Source organism: Anolis sagrei, chromosome X (assembly GCF_037176765.1).
Source record: "Anolis sagrei isolate rAnoSag1 chromosome X, rAnoSag1.mat, whole genome shotgun sequence".
Classification (NCBI taxonomy): Eukaryota; Metazoa; Chordata; class Lepidosauria; order Squamata; family Dactyloidae; genus Anolis; species Anolis sagrei.
The window spans coordinates 48,727,669-48,746,076 of NC_090034.1; the positions used below are offsets into that span (position 1 = coordinate 48,727,669).

General features: G+C 42.2%; 1 protein-coding gene across 1 annotated transcript; it reads right to left on the bottom strand.

Moving 5' to 3' along the window:
• Window positions 1-7,733: 7,733 nt before the first annotated feature.
• On the bottom strand, window positions 7,734-18,378 carry NIPSNAP1 (nipsnap homolog 1). The gene is made up of 10 exons (XM_060785284.2): window positions 18,267-18,378; window positions 13,648-13,775; window positions 13,486-13,531; window positions 12,191-12,285; window positions 11,958-12,028; window positions 11,306-11,446; window positions 11,197-11,228; window positions 9,514-9,608; window positions 9,317-9,400; window positions 7,734-8,057 (listed from the first exon to the last, which is right to left on the bottom strand). The coding sequence occupies exons 1-10, from the start codon at window positions 18,341-18,343 to the stop codon at window positions 7,993-7,995; spliced, it is 834 nt and encodes a 277-aa protein (XP_060641267.1). The 5' UTR covers window positions 18,344-18,378; the 3' UTR covers window positions 7,734-7,992.
• Between the last annotated feature and the right edge of the window lie 30 nt (window positions 18,379-18,408).

Below are 18,408 nucleotides of genomic sequence, written 5' to 3' on the forward strand. Positions count from 1 at the left end.
TTGGGGGATTTTTGAGTTTTGTTGTTTTGCCATTTTGTGAGTGTGTTGTTGTGTTGTTTTTCATTTTGAGTAGATATGTTTGTACCTTGTGGGTTGTGTTATGGGCACGGGGATTTTGGTTAAGTTTCGTTGGGGGATTTTTGAGTTTTGTTGTTTTGCCGTTTTGTGAGTGTGTTGTGTTGTTTTTCATTTTGAGTAGATATGTTTGCACCTTGTGGGTTGTGTTATGGGCACGGGGATTTTAGTTAAGTTTTGTTGGGGGATTTTTGAGTTTTGTTGTTTTGCCGTTTTGTGAGTGTGTTGTTGTGTTGTTTTTCATTTTGAGTAGATATGTTTGTACCTTGTGGGTTGTGTTATGGGCACGGGGATTTTGGTTAAGTTTCGTTGGGGGATTTTTGAGTTTTGTTGTTTTGCCGTTTTGTGAGTGTGTTGTGTTGTTTTTCATTTTGAGTAGATATGTTTGCACCTTGTGGGTTGTGTTATGGGCATGGGAATTTTGGTTAAGTTTCGTTGGGGGGTTTTTGAGTTTTGTTTCCTCGTTGGATGCCCCTAACAAATTTATATATATAGATGAATATTTGCATTATATATATCACGAGAATATATATGAATACATAATGAGAATTGATTGTTTCCGAATATTGGCATGAACATATAATATTAATATTTACATTAAATATGTATATAACATGAGAATATGTGGATACATAATGAGAATGACATGGATATATAATGAGAATATTGGCATGGAGACCATATATTTATATACATGCTAGCTTGGGGACCCGGTGCTGCCCAGGTGATTTGAGAAAGGCATTGTTTGTCTCTCCTCCAAGTTTAGTCTAGATACAATGTCAGCTGGGTTTAGTGCTTACGGGTGAGGTATAGTTCCCATATGCAAGTGTCATCATCCGTGGTCAGTCCTCCTCCAATCCACAATAGGATGTAGAGTGGGTTATGGGGTCTCTGTGTGCCAAGTTTGGTCTTTATCAGTCATTGGATGAGGGTCACAGTGGTCTCAGAAAGTTGGTGAAGGTACTGCAAGGCCCATCATCCGTAGTCCGTTCTCCCCCAAACCACACCAGAATGTTGAGTTGGCCATGGGGTGTCTCTGTGCCAAGTTTGGTCTTTATTGGTAATTGAATGAGTGTCACTGTGGTCTCAGAATGTGAATTAAGGTACTGCAAGTCCCATAATCCATGGTCCGCCCTCCTCCAAACAGCACCAGGATGTATAGTGGGTCATGAGGTTATTAGAGAAAGTGGGTAATGGCTGTTCTCTATGCCAAGTTTAGTCTTTATTGGTCATTGGATAACGGCTGCATTGTTTTCAGGAAGTGAGTGAAGGTACTTGAAGTCCCATCATCCATGGTCCACCTGCCTCCAAACAGCAGCAGGATATAGAGTGGGTCATGGGGGCTCTGTGTGCCAAGTTTGGTCTTGATCAGTCATTGGCGAGGATCTCAGTGGTCTCAGGAAGTGAGTGAAGTGACTGCAAGTCCCATCATCCATTGTAAAATTATTCCAAACCGCACCAGGATGTAGAGTGGGTCATGCGGGCTCTCTGTGTGATCCTGATCCATCATTGTTGGCAGTTGTAATGGTCTTAGGAAGGGAGTGCAGGTATTGCAAGTCCCATCATCCATGGTGCAACCTCCTCCAAACTGCACCAGGATGTAGAGTGCTTCACGGAGACTCAGTGTGCCAAGTTTGGTCTTTATCAGTAATTGGATGTGGGTTGCAGTTGTCTCAGGAATTGAGCAAAGGTACTGCAAGTCCCATAATCCATGGTCCATCCCCAGCTAAACCACACCAGGGCATAAAGTGGGTCATGAGAGGTCTATGTGCCAAGTTTCGTCTAGATCGGTCATTGGATGATGTCAACAGCGGTCTCAAAAAGTGAGTGATGGGACTGGAATTCCCATCATCCATGGACCATCCTTCTCCAAACTGCAGTAGGCTGTAGAGTGGGTTCTGGGGGGCTCTGTGTGCCAAGTTTGGTCTTTATTGGTAATTTTCTGACACAGCATCTGGCCTTTTCCTTTCATCTCTTTGTCCTCTTGGAATCTTGGAATTGAGGCTGGCCAGAGACCATATGCAAATTTCCCTCTGTCATGTCTCCGTTTCTCTCATTAACCGCCTTCAACACCAGGGGGTCCTGTTGAGGTTGGCCAATCAGAGACCATATGCAAATAGCACCACAGTGGCAGCCAATCAGAAAGCTGCCAGAAACACGTCCGCCCTACATCCTACCTACCTCTGTCCTACGTCGCATACAAACTTTGACTTTTATTATATGTATAGATAGAGAAGAGATAGAGTTATAAGATTTATTTATTTATTTATTTACAGATTTTATATTCCGCCCTTCTCACCCCACAGGGGACTCAGGGCGGATTACAGTGTAGACATATATGGCAAACATTCAATGCCAATTTTTGACGTACAAACATATACAGAGGCTATTTAACTTTTTCTGGCCGCCAGGGAAGCTGTCGCTTTCATTGTCCATCTGCGACGCTGATGAAGCACTTCCGCATTCCCGCATGCTTCCCCGCTGGAATGCTTTTGCTGGAGTCTTCTTTATGGCCTCATAAATCAGTTAATTTAGCCTCCCCACACTTTAAGGTGGCACCTTATTTTCCTACTTGACAGATGCAACTGTCTTTCAGGTTGCAAAGGTTGACAACAGGCTACACACAATTGGTTGGAAATCCACTCCAACCCGGGCTGGCTTCGAACTCATGACCTTTTTGGTCAGAGTGATCTTAATGCAGCTGACACTCAGCCAGCTGCGCCACAATCCTGGTGCACCGGGATTGTGACGCATGTATATATCATAATACTTTTTTTGACACACACACACACATATATATATATGATTTGGGCAATCAATAATGACCGTGCACCCTGTTCGAAGGTTGGTATGAATATGTAAGAAGAATATTTGAATATTAATCATGGAAGGGGGGTATTTTGCAAATGGCAGCTGAGTCTAAACACTTTTTGCTTCCCCTCAGCACCTTGTGTCTTTACAGCTTGAAGGCCTTTTCAAGCTTGATGTTGACCATGAGGCTGTATGTGTCAGAAAGCAGAGGTGACACTCTCTCAGCCACAAATTCTGGGAGAAGGGGTGCATAAAAGAAAACTCTGTTCAACTCTTGAGTTGGTCTCTGGCATTGGACTTTTATTGGCTTTGATTTGCTTCTCATCAGGCAGCTGGAGGTCGAGTCTCAGGGCCAGGAGCGGCCCTCCCCCTGGGGTCATCTTCGAAGGTCAAAGATCTGACTGGGCGGCTGATCATTGTCCTGTCGTTGGAAACAAAGATGGAGTATTAGCTCTCCCTCCCAATTTGGGATCACTTGTAAACTTGATCAGCATGCCCTCTAAACCTTCGTGCAAGTCATTCATAAAGGTACTGGATGGTACTGGGCTCAGAACCGAACCCTCTTTATGGCACCCCGTTATTCATCACTTCTTTCCTGGATGAAGTGGAACCATTGGTGAGAAGCGTTCTTTGGGTTCGGTCACTCAACCAGTTACAGATCCACCTAATAGTAGCATTCCTAGCCCACATTTGATTAATTTGATGACTATAAGGGTTGATCCTATTATTTGTATTCCAATCTAGATCTCCTAATTTAAGATTGGGGGGGGGGGGCAATATTACCTGGTAAAACGGAAGTCCTTTGTTCGGTGGAGAGGGTTGAACCCCATAAATGAGGGGTGACGCCCCCCGGGGTTGAGCATCAAGGGATGGTGGTCAACTATGCTATGGAGAGAGAACTACAATGTAAATAACACGAAGAGGCCAAGATAATGTGCCTTCTTCCAGCTCTTCCCAATTACTTCCTTTGAGGCTGAGAGAGAGTGACTTACCCCCAAGGGACCGGGACCTACCTCTTTTGATTGGCAGGCAAGAGGCTCTGCTGCGACAGGTTCAAACTTGAGGCATACCTCTGGGCCTGGGGAAACAAAGGGAAAAAGACTCACTATAAGGCCAAATTGGGAACTTTGTATACTAACGGTGCTGGTACAAACAATGACTTTGGGATTTATCGTTTTGGGAGCTGAGCTGGATTTTCTAGAGAGGCCAATGATCAATTATGCAGAAAGTCTAATTTTTAAAAGCCTGTGATTGATTTCCTACCAAGCTGGCAGCAAGAAACTGGCAACCCAGATGGGACTCACCCAAAGCCTTGCTATGATTTGGCAATAAATAGATAGATTAATTAATTATTAAATACAAATAATCATTAATATACACATATTTTTAAAAATGAATTGGATTAAAATTGCATTCAAAGAGAGCTGTTATGGCAGCAACAAATTGGTGACCCAGAAGGGACTCACCCAAAGTCTTCCTCTGAATTGGTACTTATGGATAACATGTTAATAATATTGATATTACTATTAATACATAAATAGAATGAAAAGCCTAAGGCACCAACCGGACTTGGGTAAGAGCCAAAGATCCTGGGCAGTGGCAGAGGGATATTTTCTTGCATGCTGGCTGGATTGGGGCCCAAATGTCCGCTGGTCCACTCCCGCAGGTCTAAAGGCCAGGAGGAGGTCCGCTTGGCTGTTGGAAAGGAAGGCAAAACAATATTGTGACGAAATGTACAAAAAATACTGTCTGAAATAGAGGAAAACAAGGACATACCCAAAGTATAGTTGCGTGCCCTCTGCATCTCCCGTTTGAGCTGCTCTGCGTCTTCTCGTAATTCTTGCATTTTTATCGGTGTTGTGTCGTTCAATTGCAACCTGGAAGAGAAATTGTGACATTTCCCTGTTGTGTGTATTGCCTTTCCCAAATCAATTGGGCTTTTTGTATTTGGGATATTGGATGTTCCGGGCTGAATATTGCATATTGGACATTACATGTTGTGATTGACTTTTCCCTGCTGGAATTTTGCACGTTATAATTTGTGTACAGAATTTTCCTTTTTGCTTGCTGCATTTTCCCAGTGTCTCCACTTGTACTACCATATTATTCTACACTAGTAAAGGAATATTCGGTATTTTCTCAACCTGGTTTCTTTGTGTATATGGTTTTACACCTGATATTGACCTATAAGGCTACTCCACCCCTTCTCCTGTTTGGCTTCCTTCTCTAAAATACGCTCAACCCCTCCAATACCAGATTGCAAGAATAGGACTCATCCCACCAGGTGTCAGTGATGTGGCTCCTGCTTGATCTCGGTGGGAAGAAAGGCCTTGTTGGGAAGTCTCGGTGATGCGTTGTAAAGTCCTGTGGAGAAACCCGTCAGCAGGAGGAGAGTGGCAATTCGATGTCAAACGTGCCCAGAATCTCCATCACAGGCCGGCCTGAGCAGGGCAGAATCGGTGGTTTGGAATTGGTTTCCAAGGCGCTTGGAGCCCTTCTTTTCCTCAGCCCTGGGCCCTTTCCCTCCACCATGTTCCATTCTTCTCTTGGCCCTACCCCTTTGACCTGGCCCCTGTCCTTTTCTATGGACCCTGCCACCTTTCCCTTGTTTTTGTCCCATTGCTCTGGCCCCGCCCCCTCTCCCCTCATTTACCCCCTTTTGCTCTAGCCCTACCACTTTCTTTACGTGGCCCTCCCCCCTTTCTCTTGCTCTGTCAATTTTTCACTTGGCCCCACCCTTTTTCTACCAGCTCCCTTTATCTATTAGCTCCACCCCTTTGATTGCCCCACCCCTTTTCCTTGGTCCCACCCCTTTGCTTTGGCCTTGCCTTTCTTTGGCCCCTTTGCTCTGCCCCATCTGTCCATTATTGTTTCATAGATGTTTATGTATTTTACTGTTATCGTGTGTATTTTTTGTACTATTACATGCTTTTGTAAGCAGCTCCAAGTCCCTTCGGGGAGATGGTGGCGGAATATACATAAAGTTTTATTACATTACTAGCCGTCCCCTGCCACATGTTGCTGTGGCCCAGTCTGTGTATATGTGTTTTGTGTGGGTATAGATATGTATATATTTGTGTTTGTGCATATATATGTGTTTTTCCTATATATAACGTATATATAAAACCACATATATACGTAACGTACGTATATATACGTATATATGTGGTTTTGCGCAAGAGCTGTAATGTAATATTTTTTTGGCTTTTTAAGTCCCTTCTGCTGTGTTTTTCAGTGTTTTTATGTGTGATGGTCACTCATTGGCCTGATAGGTGTCTTGTGTCCACATTTGGTGTCAATTTGCCAAGTGGTTTTTGAGTTATATTAATCACACACTAACATTACATTTTTATTTATATAGATTACTAGCTGTCCCCTGCTACGCGTTGCTGTGGCCCAGTCTGTGTATGTTTTGTGTGTGTATATATGTGGTTTTGTGCATGCATTGTAATGTATTTTTTATTTTTTTGCTTTTTAAGTCTCTTCCGCTGTGTTTTTGTTTTTATGAGTGATGGTCACTCATTGGCCTGATAGGTGTCTTGTGTCCACATTTGGTGTCAATTCGCCCAGTGGTTTTTGAGTTATGTTAATCCCACCAACGAACATTACATTTTTATTTATATAGATTCCTTTGGTCCCACCCCTTTTTGTATTGGCCCCACAATTCTTCTTTCCCCTTCAGTTGTGTTCCTTTTCTCGTTCCCACCCCTTCTCCTATTGGCCATATTGTTTTCGTGGCTGTGCCCCCTTTCCCTTTCCCTGTAAATTTTTATTTGGCTCTACCTCTTTTCCTCTTGGCCCCTCCCATTTACCTTAGTTTTGCCCCTTTGCTCTGGCCCTAACCCTTTTCTTCCTTGGCCTTGCCCCTTTTTCTATTGGTCCCACCCCTTTCTCCTTGATCCTGTTCTTCTCTTGGCCCCTCTCCTTTTCTCAGTTGACGCCCCATCTTTATTTTGGCCCCACCCCATCTTTTTTTTTCAACTCGCCCCCTTTCCCCAGATCTTGCCCTTGTGTGGGGGCCCTGCCCCCATTCCCGGTTCTTGCCCCTTCGTGGTCCCTCTTCTTCTTTTGGCTTGGCCCCTTTGCTATTGGCCCTGCCCCCTTTCTTCCCCAACCAACGGGGCAACACCATTCTGTTGAATGGGCCACACTCACGCCCTTGGAAGTGTGGATCAGGGCTGGAGGGTCATCCCGGGTGGGCAAACCTCTCTGGCAGCCAAAGACTAGGTCCCACTGACTAGGAGAGGCTGAAGGAAGATCTCTAAAGCAGCAGAGTTGGATTGTGATGTCACAAGGAGAGTGTCCAATCAGGGCTACGATGAGGTCACAAGTTTGACAGCCATTCAGGCAAGGAGATTCATCATTGCCCTGCCATGTCTCCAGTGTTAATTGGCCATGCCCCTTTACTTCTTTATCCCACCCCTTGTTTGTTCTTATTCCCACCCTTTTGCCTTTAGCCCCACCTCCTGTCCACCTGGTCCTTCCCCTTTTGTCCTTATGCCCACCCTTTTTTTGTCCTTGGTTCCACCCCATGCCAATGTCCAACAATCACCCATTCATTCTCATGTATATATATAGGGGAAAAGTTCTCTTTCCAGTCCCATTCTGCATCTATGCAAATATATTAATTCCACTACCCAACAACTGCCCATTCATTCTTGGGAAATGTTCTCATTATATGGGGCAAAATGGTACAAAGGGGTGAAGCCAAGGGAAAGGGGAAGAGCTAAGGACCAAGGGGAAAGGGGGCGGGGACAAGCTTGGGGATCTCTTATTCCTATTAAAAGAGGAGTCAATGGAGATTTCCCCCTACTCCCCACCCAAAATACCGAGGCTAACAACAGGTATTTCCATAAACAATTCAGTGTATTCCAATACTTTTCATCACAGTCTAAAGAGGCTTAAGACATGGCGGGAATGTCCAGGGAGAGATCAAGAACAAGGCACTGGGTCCCAGCAAAAGACAACAGTGATCTCCCAGCTTGGGAGGGAATCCGGTCCGTGTTTTAGTCCAAAACTAGGCCCGAAAAAATGATTTTTCTATATATATATTTGTGCGTTAGAAGGATTTGGAGATGATTTCTTCCTCCTTGCTCTTCTTTGTCTTCACTGTAATGGGGAGATTTTCAAGGGGATCATGATGCGGGACTCCATGCTCCGGACCAGAGGCACTGCAGAGACAGACAAGGGGGGGGGGGGTCAAGAGGGCAGGCCAGAGCTGAGCACCGGGGGCTTGGGGTGTGCAGGTCCATAGGACTGAGTGGGGGCCCATGTGGAATACCGGGACTCAGAAACAGAGGGCCGGGCTCATAAAGAGAGGACTCCGGGATCCAATGGGGGGGGGGTATAATGGAGGGCCACTGAGGGGGTGGATAGAAGTGGACCACAGCAGAGAACGGGGTCTTGGGTCAGAACACAAGGAACAGGAGGGTCTGATTGGGGGACTAAGGAGGGGTAGGCCTGGGGCCTAAGAGAGGGGGTGGAGTCTGAGAGGGGCGGGACCAAGGTCTCAAAGAATTGGACTAGGGGCGGGGTCTAAAGGAGGAAGCGGAAACATGGTCTGAAATTGTTGGACTAGGGAGCTGGGTCTAAAGTAGGGAGTGGGACTGAGGTCTTGAAGGATTGCACTGGGGGGGCAGGCCTTAAGGGAGGGGAGGAGCTAAATAGAGGGGTAGGCCTGGGGTCTAAGTGAGAGGGTGATATCAGGGTCTCTAAAGGTTGGAAGAGGGGGTATAATGGACGTATGGAGTCAAAGGGAGGAGGCGTGGCCTAGGGGAGAGGGCGGGATGAGGGTCTGGAAGTGTAGGACCAGGGGCAGGGCCTAAGGGAGGGGGCAGGATCTGGGTCTGAAAAGGTTTGTACTGGGGGCAGCATCTAAGGGAAGGGGAGGGTCTGAGGAGGGCAGGCCTGGCATCTAAGCGGGCAGTATCAGGATTTCTAAAGGCCAGACTGGAGAAAGGGGCATCTAAAAGAGGGGTGGAGTCAAGAGGAATGGGAAGGGTGGGATCAGGGCCTCAAGAGGCTGGACCGGAGGCAGCGTCTAAAGGAGGGATGGAGTCAAAGGGAGGGGGTGGGACTGGTGTCTTGAAGAGTCAGACCAGGGGTGGGGCCTAAGTGAGGGGGTGGAGTCTGAGAAAGGGGCGGGACCAAGGTCTCCAAGAATTGGACTGGGGTGGGGTCTAAATGAGGGGGTGGAATCAAGGTCTGAAATTGTTGGACTAGGAGTGGGGCCTAAGGAAGGGTGGGGCCTATGAGATTAGGCAGGATCTAAGGGGGGGGGGTAGGACTGGGGTCTGGAAGGGTTGGACCAGGAGCATGGCCTGCAGGAGGGGTGGAGTCAGAGAGAGGGGTGGGGCGGGACCAAGGCCTCAAAGGGTCAGAATGGGGACATGGCCTAAGGGAAGGGGTGTGGCCTCCCGGGAGGCCTGACCTGTGTAGTAGACGTTTTCATCCCAGCCCCGCTTCCTCCAGGCAGCATTTCGGGTCTCCTCTCGTGACTGCAAATCCCGATAAGCTGCAAAGGGAAGGAGAGAAGTCCCCTGACTTCCAAGACCCAGATCCCAGTCCTTGGGCCTTTGTGGTTGGGGGATATGGGGATTCATGGCCAAACTCAAAATGGCCACTCACCCCACAAGTGGTGGACAATGTAGAGCTCCCCAATTTGGGAGAAGAAGCCCCCCACGGCCTCCTGGTTCTCCTGGCGGTACTTTATGGCCCGGGCCCTGCAGAAATCAAGGTAAAGATAAGAGCGAGAGCAACACAGGTTTGTTTGCTTGTACCGCTAAAGCACCTACTTGGCTTTAAGGGATTGGGACCATAATGGCGCAGACAGATGCGTTATTTCCCAACTTAAATTTATGTCATCTTGCAGTCCCTCATTTAAACCAGTGTCAAGCCAGAAGTTTATTCTGCACAAGACATTTCTGTTAGAAGGGTCATGGATGTTCTGGCTCTTCTGGGGATTTGTCTATACCAGGGATCCTCAAACTAAGGCCCGAGGGCCGGATATGGCCCTCCAAGGTCATATATCCAGGCCTCGCTCAGGGTCAACCTAAGTCTGAAACTACTTGAAAGCACACAACAAGTACAATCCTTTCTCATCAGCCAAAAGAAGGCCCACACTTCCCATTGAAATACTAATAAGTTTATATTTGTTAAAATTGTTCTTCATTAAATTATGGTACTGTTTTTAAGTGGTTTTTGCACTACAAATACGTGCAGTGTGCATAGGAATTTATTCATGTTCTTTTGAAATCATAATCTAGCTCCCCAAGAGTTTGAGGGACTGTGTCCTGGCCCTCTGATTAAAAAGTTTGAGGACCCCTAGTTTTTAGAACACCTCTTGCTGCAGATATTAAGGCCAATAACTAGCAGTGTCTGTCCTAAGTGAACTGTTGACAACCAAGTATCAAAAGGCATGGGCTGGGTCAGAATTTACGCTGGCATATCCAAAGGAATCTCCCCTCAAAAGTATTGGGGAATGTGGAATTCAAAGACCTCTTTGGACAGGCATTGAGGTGATGAAACCTGTGAAGCAACAGATTTCTTGGTTTGAGTCCTGACGGTCTGTGTAATGTATTTAAACATTTAAATAAAAGTGATTTTCTGGAAAAAATATGGGTCTTTCAAGTATAAATAGACTGTGAAGAGATTGGTGGGTAGGTGGATAGATGGATATAGATAGATTAGTAAAAATTATGGATAGATTGGCGGATGGATGGCTAGCTAGCTAGAAGAAATTGTGGATAGATTAGTGTATGGATAGATTGGTGGATGGATAGATCGATAATACAGAATAAAAGGAGGAAAATATGCATTAATAAAGAAAAATATGTAGGAATAAGAGGAAAATCTGTATGTATATATATATATATATATAAAACATTATTATATTACATTATTATTATTATGTAGTCTTATATATAAGGTAAAGGTTTCCCCTTGACATTAAGTCCAGTTGAGTCTGACTCTGGGAGGTGGTGCTCATCTCCATTTCTAAGTCAAAGAGCCGACATTTCCATAGACACCTCCAAGGTCATGTCGGTGGCATGACTGCATAGAGTACTGTTACCTTCCCGTCGGAGTGGTACCTATTGATCTATTCACATTTGCATGTTTTCAAACTGTTAGGTTGGCAGAAGCTGGGGCTAACATTGGGAGCTCAACCCACTCCCTGGATTCGAACTGCCGACTTTTCGGTCAGCAAGTTCAGCAGCTCAGTGGTTTAACTCACCGTGCCACCAGGGGTTCCTAATAAAATATATAATAGTAATAATAATGATGATATTTTTGGAAGAGAGTGTTACTTACCAGTTATTTCCCCATTCAATCATGGTCCCAGGCTGAAAGCAAAACACAGAGGAATCGTTATTATTTTAGTAATTTTTGAAATCGTATTTTTCATCCACTGTTTGCTTACTTTTAAGTTATATGTCCGCAATTCGTAAATATTTGGCCCAGAACGAGGCAGAGGTTCGTTCCAAAAACTGAACTCCAGCAGCAATTGGTTCCTCCGAGAAAGCAGCATCTTGCTCCTCTCCTTACGGAATTCCAAATATTCCTAGAATGAATATAGAGATATATGTAGATATAATATATATAAGAATATAATTAATACATTGACTCATCATAATAAATTATAATAAATATAATGAACACATGGCAGCATCATACTGATATATATAATATGATGAATATATAGTTTTATATATATATATATATATATAAGCAATGTAATGAATACATTGCATAATACAAGTAATAAAGTGATATTAATAATAATAAATACAATGAATACATTGTGACTACAATACTTTGCATAATAATACAAATAATAAAGTGACAATAATAATCATCATAAATATAATGAATACATTATAATACCACAATACACTGCATACATAATAATACAAATATTAAAGTGATAATAATGTAATGAATACATTGCATAATAATACAAATAATAAAGTTATGATAATAATAATAAATATAAATACGACTACACTGCATGATAATAATAAAACTATTGCTATTTAAATTAATTAAAATAATAATCATCTTAATTTCAAGACCTTATTCTGTTTCAACTTGTTCATGGAATCCATCAGAGCCGGGTAGCCGCCTGAAAACCGCCAAAGGTGAACTGCAGAAATAATAATAATGTTGCAATAATAATAATAACAATATTAAATACACCATAATAAATACATAATAATGAACATATAATAATAATAATAATACTTTTAAGATGGTAGCTCATTGCTAATTTCAGTGGATGATGGGATATATTATCTCTCTTCCTTACCTGCTTGGTCCTGTTCGCCGTACCATGTATTCCAGTTTCCAACCAAATCGCAAGGATAATTGGCATCCAAGTGCAATTTCGGAAGGACTTCCTCCCTGAGGAAGAAAAGCAGGAAGAACTACATCTCCCATTATCCCCTTCTATAGGAGATGAGCAGCTGTAGAGAAGGGGGGGCGGGGTTACATCATGACCAAGAAACACAGTGTGGTTCTGGCTTCCATTAAAATAATAACAACAATATAATATTAAAATAATATTACAGTACAATAGTAATAATAACAACAACAATATTATAATATAGTAATAGTAATAATAACAATAATATAATAATATAACAATAATACTACTAGTAAAATAAGGAATATAATATAAATAATAAAATATTGAGCATAAATATTGCAGACTAAAATAATAATGTAATAATAATGAAATACAAAAGAATAATAACACTGTGATAGAACATGAATTCTTGCTTAATGAAATCCATTGAGAGGCAGACACGAGGAACAAGAAACGATATCAAATATTTTTAGAAATAAAATCTCTCTCTCTCTCTATATATATAGATATTACTATTACTATAGAGCAGGCATGGGCAAACTTTGTAACTTGGGGGCCGCATGCTAGCACTCCCTGACTGCTCAGTGATTGATGGATGGAAGGAAGGGAGGAAGGAAGGGAAGGAGGAAAGAAAGAGAGAAGGAAGAAAGGGAAGCATGGAAGGAGAAAGAGGGAGAGTGGGAAGGAGGGAGGAAAGGAAGGAAAGACGAAAGGGGAGGAGGAAGAAATAAGAGAAGGAAGAAAGGAGAGAAGGATAGAAGAAAGGGAAGGATAAAGGAAAGAGAGAAGGAAGGAAAGACAAAAGGGAAGGAAGAATGAAAAGGTGGAAGGAAAGGATGGAAGGAGAAAGGGAGAGGTAAGGAAGGAGGAAAGAGGGAAGGAAGGAAAGAAAAGTGAAGGAAGAAAGGATGAATGGGAAGGAGGAAGGAAAGAGAAGGGAGGAAGAGAAGGATGGAAGAAAGGAAGGGAAGGATAAAGGAAAGAGAAGGAAGGAAAGACAAAAGGGAAGAAGGGAAGGAGAAAGAGGGAGAGAGGGAAGGAAGGACAAAAGGGTAGAAGAGAAGGAAGAAGGGAAGGAAAAAGAGGGAGGGAAGGAAGGGAGGGAAGGATAGGATGGTTTGAGAGAGGAGGGCCTGAGAAAAGAGCCCAAGGGGCCACATCCGGCTCCCGGGCCTGGGTTTGCCCATACCTGCTATGGAGTTATATTCCTTTTTTTCCCCAATCGAGAGACTTACGTCAGGCTGTTATAAGCCTCCAAGCATTCGGGCTTCACATTGTGGACTGAAACAGAGAGAAAAAGCTATGAATAAATGCAAAGAGCAAAGCTATGAATGCATGTAAAGCTATGAATGAATACAATGACTATGAATGAATCTGAGTATTAATCAGATACTTGCATTGGATTTTATAGAGGTGGTTGGTTTCCTTTTTGGACAAGAGGGTGGAATGGGCATCCTTCCGAGGGTCCACCTTGTGCACAAAGAGCGAGCGGAACCAGCTACTTTCACCCTCCTGGGAATAATGCCTGCAAATAATATTAATAATAAAATAATAATAAAATATATTATAATAATATAATATATAGTAATAATACTGTTGCGATGGTATCTCATTGCTCATCCCAGTAGATGGTGGGAAATACCGTATATATATTCATGTATGTGTGTGTGTATATAGATGTATGATGACATTTCCATATATATACATGGAAAAGAAAGGAATAACAATTACAAAGGAAGCACTTTGTTATAGGCCCAATGAGGACCAGAGGAATGAGGCCAAGCTGTAATAATAATAATAATAACAATAATAATATATTAATAGATATTATTATTACTATTACAGCCTGGGCTCATTGCTTTGGTCCTCATTGGGCCTATGATAACAACAAAAGTTTTATATTATTAAGGATTATTATTAGTTTTATTAGTATTCTTATCGATATATTATTACATTGGGCCTATGATAACAAAAACACTTTTACATTATTAAGGATTATTATTAGTATTATTACTATTATATATGTGTGTGTCTGTGTATATATATATCAGTATTACACAAACAGAGACATATATATCAGCATTATTACTCTTATAATTACTAATATAATGTATATATGTATATATTGGTATTACTGTTCTTGAGATGAAAAGCCATCTGTGTTTTAGATGGATTAGGGATCAGCTGGTTTTCCCTGTAGTAGGCAGTAAGAGCACCTAGAGTTTCGGAGAACAGACAAGCATCCTGAGCTCTGAGGATCACCTGGGAAGGAATCCCACTGGAGCATTGCAATGCACTCAAATACCTGGGAGCCACTCTGAACCGTGCTCTGACCTACAAGGAGCACTGCCTGAACATCAAGGAAAAAGTGGGTGCTAGAAACAATATCATACGAATGCTGACTGGCACAACCTGGGGATCACAACCAGACACAGTGAAGACATCCGCCCTTGCGCTATGCTACTCTGCTGCTGAGTATGCATGCCCAGTATGGAACACATCTCACCACACTAAAACAGTGGATGTGGCTCTTAATGAGACATGCCGCATTATCACGGGGTGTCTGCGCCCTACACCACTGGAGAAATTACACTGCTTAGCCAGTATTGCACCACCCGACATCCGTCGGGAAGTAGTAGCCAATAGTGAAAGGACCAAGGCAGTGACATCTCCAGCTCATCCCTTGTTTGGGCATCAGCCAGCACGCCAATGACTTAAATCAAGAAATAGTTTTCTAAGATCTACAGAGACACTCGCTGAAACACCTCAGCAAGTGAGAGTCCAAAAGTGGCAGGCTCAAACCCAGAGCCTCAATTAAGGGCTGATACCCAATGAGAGACTCCCCCCTGGGCACACAGAAAACTGGGCGACTTGGAAGACGCCGAACAGACTGCGCTCTGGCACCGCAAGATGCAGAGCCAACCTTCAGAAATGGGGCTACGAAGTGGAATCCACAACATGCGAGTGTGGAGAAGAGCAAACCACTGACCATCTGCTGCAATGCAACCTGAGCCCTGCTACATGCACAATGGAGGACCTTCTTGCGGCAACACCAGAGGCACTGGTCAAAGGACATTTAATCAACTACCAAGTTTGCAAACTCTGTGTCTTTTGTATGTTTGTTTGTTTGTTCTGTCAAAAATGTAATACAACTGACACGATAAAAAAAATATTACTATTACATATGTTTATCAGTATTACTATTATTATTACTATTATATATGCGTATGCGTGTATCAGTATTATTACTATTATATACTATACATATGTGTGTATATATTTCAGTATTATTACTATTATATATATATACTATTACATATTAATATTATTAAGAATATTATTAAATACTAATATTACTAAAACTAATAATAAGTAATATAAAAGTATTGTTGTTATTATTATTATTATACTAATATCCCACTTTGGATAGGCGCCATATCCACAGATTCTGTAATATTCCCAGAATTGGAAATATTCTGAATAAAACAATAACAATGTAAAAAATAATATAACCATAATGGAAATCTATACTATAATAATATTATATTATAAAGTAATAATAAAAGCTAGGAATAATATAAACATAACATAAAATCAAGTAGAAATGCACCCCCATTGGCCTTGGGTGAAACCTTTGGCCTGAAGCGGGCCATTCATTAACTTTGATACAGAGAAAGGAAACATTCAAAGTATTGCAATATATATAAAATATATTTCTAAATATATTAGATATATTCCTAAATATATTAAAAGTAATGCTATATATAGCAATAATTTAGGAATATTAAATACATTCCTAAATATGTTCTTAAGTATATCACTTATATTCCTAATTATATTAAAAGTATTGCTATATATATTAAATGTATTCCTCAATATATTAGATATATTCCTCTATATATATAGAGAGAGAGAGAGAGAGACTGTATATATATATATATATATATATATATATATATATATATATATATATTCCTAAATGCATTCCTATAAAAAGGTAAAGGTAGTCCCCTGACATTAAGTCCAGTCATGTCTGACTCTGGGGTGTGGTGCTCATCTCCATTTCTAAGCCGAAGAGCCAGCGTTGTCCGTAGACACCTCCAAGGTCATGTGGCTGGCATGACTGCATGGAGCGCCGTTACCTTCCCACCGGAGCGGTACCTATTGATCTACTCACATTTGCATGTTTTCGAACTGCTAGGTTGGCAGAAGCTAGGGCTGACAGCGGAAGCTCACGCCACTCCCCAGAATTGAACCTGCAACCTTTCAATCAACAAGCTCAGCAGCTCAGTGCTTTAACCCACTGCGCCACCGGGGGCTCCATTTCTATATATAATACATATTCCTAAATACATTCCTAAATGGGTCCCCTGATGGCACACCAGGTTAAACCGCTAAGCTGCTGAACTTGTTGAGTGAAAGGTTGGTGGTTCGAATCTGAGGAGTGGGGTGAGCTCCTGCTGTTAGGCCCAGCTTCCGCCAATCTAGCAGTTTGAAAATATGCAAATATGAGTAGTTCAATAGGTACAGCTTCTGCAGGAAGGTAATGGCACTCCATGCAGTCATGCCACCCACATAACCTTGGAGATGTCTATGGATAGCGCCGGCTCTTCGGCTTAGAAATGGAAATGATCACAACCTCCCAGAGTTGGACACGATTAGACTTAATGTCAGGGGAAACCTTTACTTTATATTCCTAAATATATTAGATACTAAATACCTTGAAAGTATTGCTGTATTATATATATATTCCTAAATATATTAGAAATATCCCTAAATATATAATATATATTTATACAATATATATTATATATTAAAAGTATTGCTATATATATATTAAATTTATTCCTAAACATATTCCTCAATATATTACATTCCTAGATACATTAAAAGTATTGATATATGTATATATGTGTGTGTGTGTGTATAATCTATTCCTAAATACCTTAAATATATTAAATCTATTCCTATATATATTACATATATTTATATTATATAATATATATTAAAAGTATTGCTACATATATTACACCTGTTTCTAAATCTATTCCTAAATTTGTTGTTGTTCATTCGTTCAGTCGTCTCCGACTCTTCTTGACCTCATGGACCATCCCACGCCAGAGCTTCCTGTCGGCCGTCACCACCCCCAGCTCCTTCAAGGTCAGCCCAGTCACTTCAAGGATGCCATCCATCCATCTTGCCCTTGGTCGGCCCCTCTTCCTTTTGCCTTCCACTTTCCCTAGCATCATTCCCTTCTCTAGGCTTTGCTGTCTCCTCATGATGTGGCCAAAGTACTTCAACTTTGCCTCTAGTATCCTTCCCTCCAATGAGCAGTCGGGCTTTATTTCCTGGAGGATGGACTGGTTGGATCTTCTTGCAGTCCAAGGCACTCTCAGGACTTTCCTCCAGCACCACAGTTCAAAAGCATCTATCTTCCTTCGTTCAGCCTTCCCTAAGGTCCAGCTCTCACATCCGTAGGTTACTACAGGGAATACCATGGCTTGGACTAGGCGGATCTTTGTTTCCAGTCTGATGTCTCTACTCTTTACTATTTTATCGAGACTGGACATTGCTCTCCTCCCAAGAAGTAAGCGTCTTCTGATTTCCTGGCCACAGTCTGCATCTGCAGTAATCTTTGCGCCTAGAAATACAAAGTCTATCACAGCCTCCACATTTTCTCCCTCTATTTTCCAGTTGTCAATCATTCTTGTTGCCATAATCTTGGTTTTTTTGACGTTTAGCTGCAACCCAGCTTTTGCGCTTTCTTCTTTCACCTTGATTAGAAGGCTCCTCAGCTCCTCCTCGCTTTCGGCCATCAGAGTGGTGTCATCTGCATATCTGAGGTTGTTAATGTTTCCTAAATACATCAGATATATTCCCCAATATAGTCAAACTATTTGAATATAATTTAAATCTATTCCTAATACTATTGCCCAATATATTAAATCTATTCCTAAACATATTAAGAGTATTGCTGCATGTATGTAACATATGTGTATATAACATATATTCCTACCGGAAGCCCAGGCTAGAAAAGGAAAAGGCCGCTCTGCCCCGAAGAGCCTCCAAAACCAGCTTCCGCGTAGCAGCCATTTTTTCCCTCTCCGAACCAGGAGGCGAAGGAGGGCACGCCCCTTTATTTAGGGGCGTGGCTTGGT